At 43.6% G+C, this 6,310-nt stretch overlaps 1 protein-coding gene across 1 annotated transcript; it reads left to right on the plus strand.

Moving 5' to 3' along the window:
- Positions 1–916: 916 nt before the first annotated feature.
- On the plus strand, positions 917–4,086 carry LOC129538128 (gamma-crystallin A). Its single transcript, XM_055398122.2, has 3 exons — positions 917–925; positions 1,034–1,276; positions 3,814–4,086. Exons 1-3 carry the CDS (start codon positions 917–919, stop codon positions 4,084–4,086), a joined length of 525 nt encoding a protein of 174 aa, XP_055254097.2.
- Positions 4,087–6,310: the final 2,224 nt, after the last annotated feature.

Genomic DNA, 6,310 nt, shown 5'->3' on the forward strand with positions numbered 1-6,310 from the left:
ACATGTACTAATTGTTTCTTCCCTACATAAACATATGCAAAATATTTTTATCAAAACCACATAATACTGACAAGGTGATTTAGGAAATGTGGGCTTCCCAGTTTGTGTTAGCAGTAGAGACGGGGGTTCAATCTCTAGGTCTGGAAGATACACTGGATGAGAGCATGGCAACCCACTCCACTGTTCTTGCCTGGAGAACACCATGGACAGAGGAACCTAGTAGGTTACAGTCCACGGGGTCAGTAAGAGTCAGACACGACTGAAGCAACTTAGCACACAAGTCAGGAAATGTAATTGCTTTTCAGTTAGAGGATTTTTTTTTTTTTTTTTGATTGCCCTTAACACGTCAAGTGGAGAAGGAAATGGCAACCCACTCCAGTATTCTTGCCTGGAGAATCCCAGGGACAGAGGAGCCTAGTTGGCTGCTGTCTATGGGGTTGCACAGAGTCAGACACGACTGAAGCGACTTAGCAGCAGCAGCAGCAGCACGTCAAGTCCTTCTGGAACTCATAGGATTGTCACGCGCCACCCCCGGGGGAACCACCAACCTCATCTCAGCAGTTTCCATAGGCAAACTGTACAAAATACTGGGCATGTAATGTATTTCTAGAGCCCTGCATAGGCTGAGAAGTGCATCCTTTGTCTCCAAGGTCATAATGGCTCTGCTGACTTCAATTCCTTTCACTGGCACGAGTAAGGACAACCTGAAAAGGCCAGAGAGAATGAGAGCCCCCTGCCCCATGATCCCAAATGAAAAAAAAAAAAGGGGAGAGAGAGGACACGGAAATCCCCTCACACGCTACCCCCAGGCCCCTTTTGTGTTGTTCTTGCCAACGCAGCAGCCATCCTGCTATATATACCAACTGCCACGTTTGTCCCCGTCAGACTGGACGCTGATCATCTGCTATCAACAACCATGGGGAAGGTGAGCCAACTGAGGTGCCTGCTGTGCGTCGACGGTGTGTGTTTGTGGAGGGGGGATGCATCTCCCAGCTGACTTCCTGCAGTCACCTTATGTTCCACCTGCATGCAGATCACCTTCTATGAGGACCGGGGCTTCCAGGGCCGCCGCTACGAGTGCAGCAGCGACCACTCCAACCTGCAGCCCTACTTCAGCCGCTGCAATTCCATCCGGGTGGACAGCGGCTGCTGGATGCTGTATGAGCGCCCCAACTACCAGGGCCACCAGTACTTCCTGCGGCGCGGCGACTACCCCGACTACCAGCAGTGGATGGGCCTCAGCGACTCCATCCGCTCCTGCCGCGCTATTCCTTACGTGAGTCTTGCTTCAACCCGACTGGTGTGACAGTATCACTGATCCAGGGCCATAAATTCCTGTTTATAAAAGTCAGTTTGTTCCAACTCAGGACTAGTGTTCACAGTAAAATAACAAAGCCCAACTCTCAAGCATTGAGAAAAAAAAAAAAAAACAATAGATTGTCTTTTTACTATCTCTCATACGGAAACGTTTAAACTCATTTAGTGTTAAAAATGGATAAATTGTTTTTAGGCATAAGAAATCACAAAGATATAGCTTCTAAAACTGAATTTGGTAGCGTCTAGGTACTCTTGCCTGGGAAATTCCCACAGATGGAGGAGCCTGGTAGGCTGTAGTCCATGGGGTCGGGAAGGGTCGGACAGGACTGAGAGACTTCACTTTCACTTTTGACTTTCATGCATTGGAGGAGGAAATGGCAACCCACTCCAGTATTCTTGCCAGGAGAGTCCCAGAGACGGGGAACCTCGTGGTCTGCCGTCTATGGGGTCGCACAGAGTCGGACACAACTGAAGTGACTTAGCAGCAGCAGCTGATCCCTATGAAGAAGGCAACGGTACCCCACTCCAGTACTCTTGCCTGGAAAATCCTATGGATGGAAGAGACTGGTAGGCTGCAGTCCATGGGGTCGCTAAGAGTCGGACACAACTGAGCGACTTCCCTTTCACTTTTCACTTTCATGCATTGGAGAAACAAATGGCAACCCACTCCAGTGTTCTTGCCTGGAGAATCCCAGGGTGGGGAAAGCCTGGTGGGCTGCTGTCTATGGGGTTGCACAGAGTCGGACACAACTGAAGCAACTTAGCAGCAGCAGCTGATCCTAATTTCTAAATAAAAATCACCTGTTCAGTAAAGGAAACACTCTATCAGTATATCATTATTTCTTAACGACAAAACTACTGACAGCCTATAGGAGAACAACATAGGTATAACATATTCTGACTGTATTGGCGATTATTTTCAATACCTTCTCTATGACATACAGATCTAAAAACTGGAACAATATATTTCTACTTGCAAGTGGCTCCCTGTATTTAGCAGATATTATCAACTAGTTTCTTACAAGGGTCAGAAAAATCATTCATTAAGATTTCATGGGATGTAGTCCTCACCAAAGTCCTGCTTAATGTCTATTAATCATGTGTAGTCTGTATTTGGACTTTCTGAATCACTAAATTATGTGTGGTGGCAAATGGATTCAGGAAGTGAAACCAAAATTTGGCTAGAGAAATTTGCAGATGCAAAAAGTGGTACAAGATTAGGAACTTCTTTGAGGCCAGAAACTCAAATGGTACATGTGACTTGGCAAAATGTCAAACATGTGGACTAAGTAAATGTGAATTGCTGTCAATGGTGAGTGCAAAAGTGACTTAAAAACACGCTTGCTGTGCAGAAGCTTTTGATTTTAATTAGGTCCCATCTGTTTATTTTTTCTTTTATTTCCAATATTCTGGGAGGTGGTTCTTGGAGGATCCTACTGTGATTTATGTCGGAGAGTGTTTTGCCTACGTTCTCCTCTAGGAGTTTTATAGTTTCTGGTCTTACATTTAGCTCTCTAATCCATTTTGAGTTTATTTTTGTGTATGGTGTTAGGAAGTGTTCTAGTTTCATTCTTTTACAAGTGGCTAACCAGTTTTCCCAGCACCACTTGTTAAAGAGACTGTCTATTAACGCATATATATGGAATTTAGAAAGATGCAAATGATAACCCTGTATGCGAGCCAGCAAAAGAGACACAGATGTATAGAACAGTCTTTGGGACTCTGTGGGAGAGGGTGAGGGTGGGATGATTTGGGAGAATGGCATTGAAACATGTATGTTGTCATATGTGAAACGAATCACCAGTTCAGGGTCGATGCATGTTATAGGATGCTCGGGGCTGTTATGCGGGGATGACCCAGAGGGAGGATAAAGGGAGGAGGGAGGTGGGAGGGGGTTCAGGAGGGGGAACTTATGTACACCCGGGGTGAATTCATGTCAACGTATGGCAAAACCAACCAATATAATATTGTAAAATAATTTGCCTCCAATAAAAAATAAATTAATTATTAAAAAAAACATGCTTGATAGGATTCAGGGATACACAGTCATAATGGAAAAGCAAATTAAATTGCTACAGACTCAACTAAATATAGTTACAATAGTTGTTTTTTGCTTTGCTTTCAAGGAATCCCTTTTGTTGACTTTATTTCAATGTTTATTTCTTCCATAAGATAGATCACTGGTCAGGTAAGTTTTATTTTAATACCCTCCCTGAAGAAGGAAATGGCAACCCACTCCAGTATTCTGGCCTGGAAAATCCCATGAATAGAGGAGCCTGGCAGGCTGCAGTCCATGGGGTTGCAAAGAGTCAGACATGACTTAGCGACTAAACAACAAAAACGGTTTGTTAAACCAACAACGTAAGGAGAGGATACATATGTGGCAGGATGGTTTGAAAAGCATGCTTCATGAAGCTGCAGGATGACTGAGTCACTTTTACTGACATCCAGGGTGCCCACAACTTGTTTTTCATCTTTGGTTTATTGTCACAACAGACCAGCTCTCACAGGATAAGGCTGTACGAGAGGGATGACTATGGAGGCCTGGTGTCCGAGCTCACGGAAGACTGCTCCTGCATCCACGACCGCTTCCGGCTCAATGAGCTCCACTCCCTCCACGTGCTGGAGGGCTGCTGGGTCCTCTACGAGATGCCCAACTACCGGGGGCGGCAGTACCTGCTGCGGCCGGGGGATTACAGGCGCTACCATGACTGGGGGGCCATGGATGCCAGAGTGGGCTCTCTGAGACGGGCCATCGATTTGTACTAGGCTGTGCTTTTCTTATGATCCACATAGAAATGCACTGTATATACACAAATCATGTTACTGGCACATAAGTAATACTTGTTCATCTTAAAGAATAACTGAATTTTAATAAATGGTGACCCTTGGCAACTTACCTGGCCCTGAAATCAAGTGTTTTGAACCTCTACTTACTTCCTGATGGCAGCAGTATTTATGAAGTTACCATTCACATCATGGGAAGGAGGCAGAAACACTGTCTCTACCTCTACAACCCACAGTATGAGGGAGAGAGAAAAGAAACATAATGAAAACTATTAAATCCATACACAGGAGAAGATATGGAACCAACTGTGGCTGGGACACAAAAGGACTGCTGGAGAGGACTACATTATTCTGAACAACAATATGAACTTTTATCAAAATTCAATTATGGAATACTCAGCTATGCAGCGTGAAGTAAGACAATGGGTTATCCTACACACTTCTGGGATTTCTTTCCACTAGAGTTGCTCACCCAGAATGCTAATTCTTTTTACAAATTTGCATGAGCAAAAATAGTACTCTGTCCCAGTTAAATTCTTCATAGAAATTGAAAAGCTCATTTTAAAATTCATACGGAATTTGCAAGGGACCCAGAACAGCCGAAACAATCTTGAAAAAAGAAGAGCAAACTAGGAGGACTCATACTTCGCAATTTCAAAGCTTACCACAAAGCAACAGTAAACAACACAGTGGGGTACTGGCATAAAGTAGACATGGCGATGACAGGAATAGACTTGAGAGTCTGGAAATAATCCCGTATGTTTATGTTCAACTGATTTTTGACAAGGGTGCTAAGACCGCTCAATGGGGAAAGAATGGCTTTTCAACAAATAGTGCTAGGACTACTGGATATCCAAATGCAAAATAATAAAGTTAGACCCCCATTTCATACCATATATAAAAATTAATTCAAAATAAATCAAAGAACTCAAACTATAAAACGCTTGGAAGAAAATAGAAACATACATCTCCATGATCTTTTATTAGGCAGAAAATAGAAACATACATCTTCATGATCTTTTATTAGGCAATGGCATCTCAAAGATGACACCAAAGGCACAAGCTAACAACAATAAAAATAATAAATAGGACGTCATCAAAATTAAAACATTTTATGCTTCCCAGGTGGTGCTACTGGTAATGAACTACTTGCCAATGCAGGAGACATAAGAGACACAAATTCAGTCCCTGGGCCAGGAAGATCCCCTGGAGGAAGGCATGGAAACCCATTCCAGTGTTCTTGCCTAGAGAATCCCATGGACAGAGAGGCCTGGAGGGTTACAGTCCGTGGGGTCACCAAGAGTCAGACACGACTGAAGTGACTTAGCATGGAAGTGTGAATCAAAGAATGCCATCAAGAAAGTGAAAAATACATGTATACCTATGGCTGATTCATGTTGATGTATGGCAGAAATCAACACAACACTGTAAAGCAATTATCCTCCAATTAGAATTTTTTAAAAAAGAAAGTGAAAAGACACTTGAATGAGGGAAAATATTTACCAAATATTTACAAACTTTTTATCTGGTAAGAGTCTAGTATTCAGAGTATTAAAAATCCTCTTAAAATAACAACAAAAGATAAACAAAAGACAAGACAATTAAAAGTGGGTAAAGTACTTGAATATTATATTTTTACGAAGAAGATATATGAATGGTCAAGAAGCTACTGAAAAGATGCTCAGCATTATTAGTCGTTGTTGTTGTTGGCTGTTGTTTACTCTCTAAGTCGTGTCCATCTCTTTCGTGACCCCATGGACTATAGCCCTCTGGGCTCCTCTATCTAGGGGATTTCCCAGGCAAGAATACTGGAGTCGGTTGCCATTTCCTTCTCCAGGGGATCCTCCCAACCCAGGGATCAAACTCGCATCTCTTGCGTTGGCAGAGAGTTCTGTACCACTGAGCCACCACAGAAGCCCATTATTAGTCATTCAGTTCAGTTCAATCACTCAGTCGTGTCTGACTCTTTGCGACCCCATGAATCACAGCACGCCAGGCCTCCCTGTCCATCACCAACTCCCAGAGTTCACTCAAACTCATGTCCATCGAGTCGGTGATGCCATCCAGCCATCTCATCCTCTGTCGTCCCCTTCTCCTCCCACCCCCAATCCCTCCTAGCATCAGACTCTTTTCCAGTGAGTCAACTCGTCGCATGAGGTGGCCAAAGTATTGGAGTTTCAGCTTTAGCATCAGTCCTTCCAATGAA

Source organism: Moschus berezovskii, chromosome 2 (assembly GCF_049115385.1).
Source record: "Moschus berezovskii isolate FMDL1 chromosome 2, NW_MosBer_1.0, whole genome shotgun sequence".
NCBI classification, from domain to species: domain Eukaryota; kingdom Metazoa; phylum Chordata; class Mammalia; order Artiodactyla; family Moschidae; genus Moschus; species Moschus berezovskii.

What these genes read in the sequence shown, in the direction of transcription:
- LOC129538128 (XM_055398122.2), top strand. An exon ending in CCTGCCGCGCTATTCCTTAC is followed by an intron (nt 1,277 to 3,813) that starts GTGAGTCTTGCT and finishes TTGTCACAACAG; the next exon opens with ACCAGCTCTCACAGGATAAG.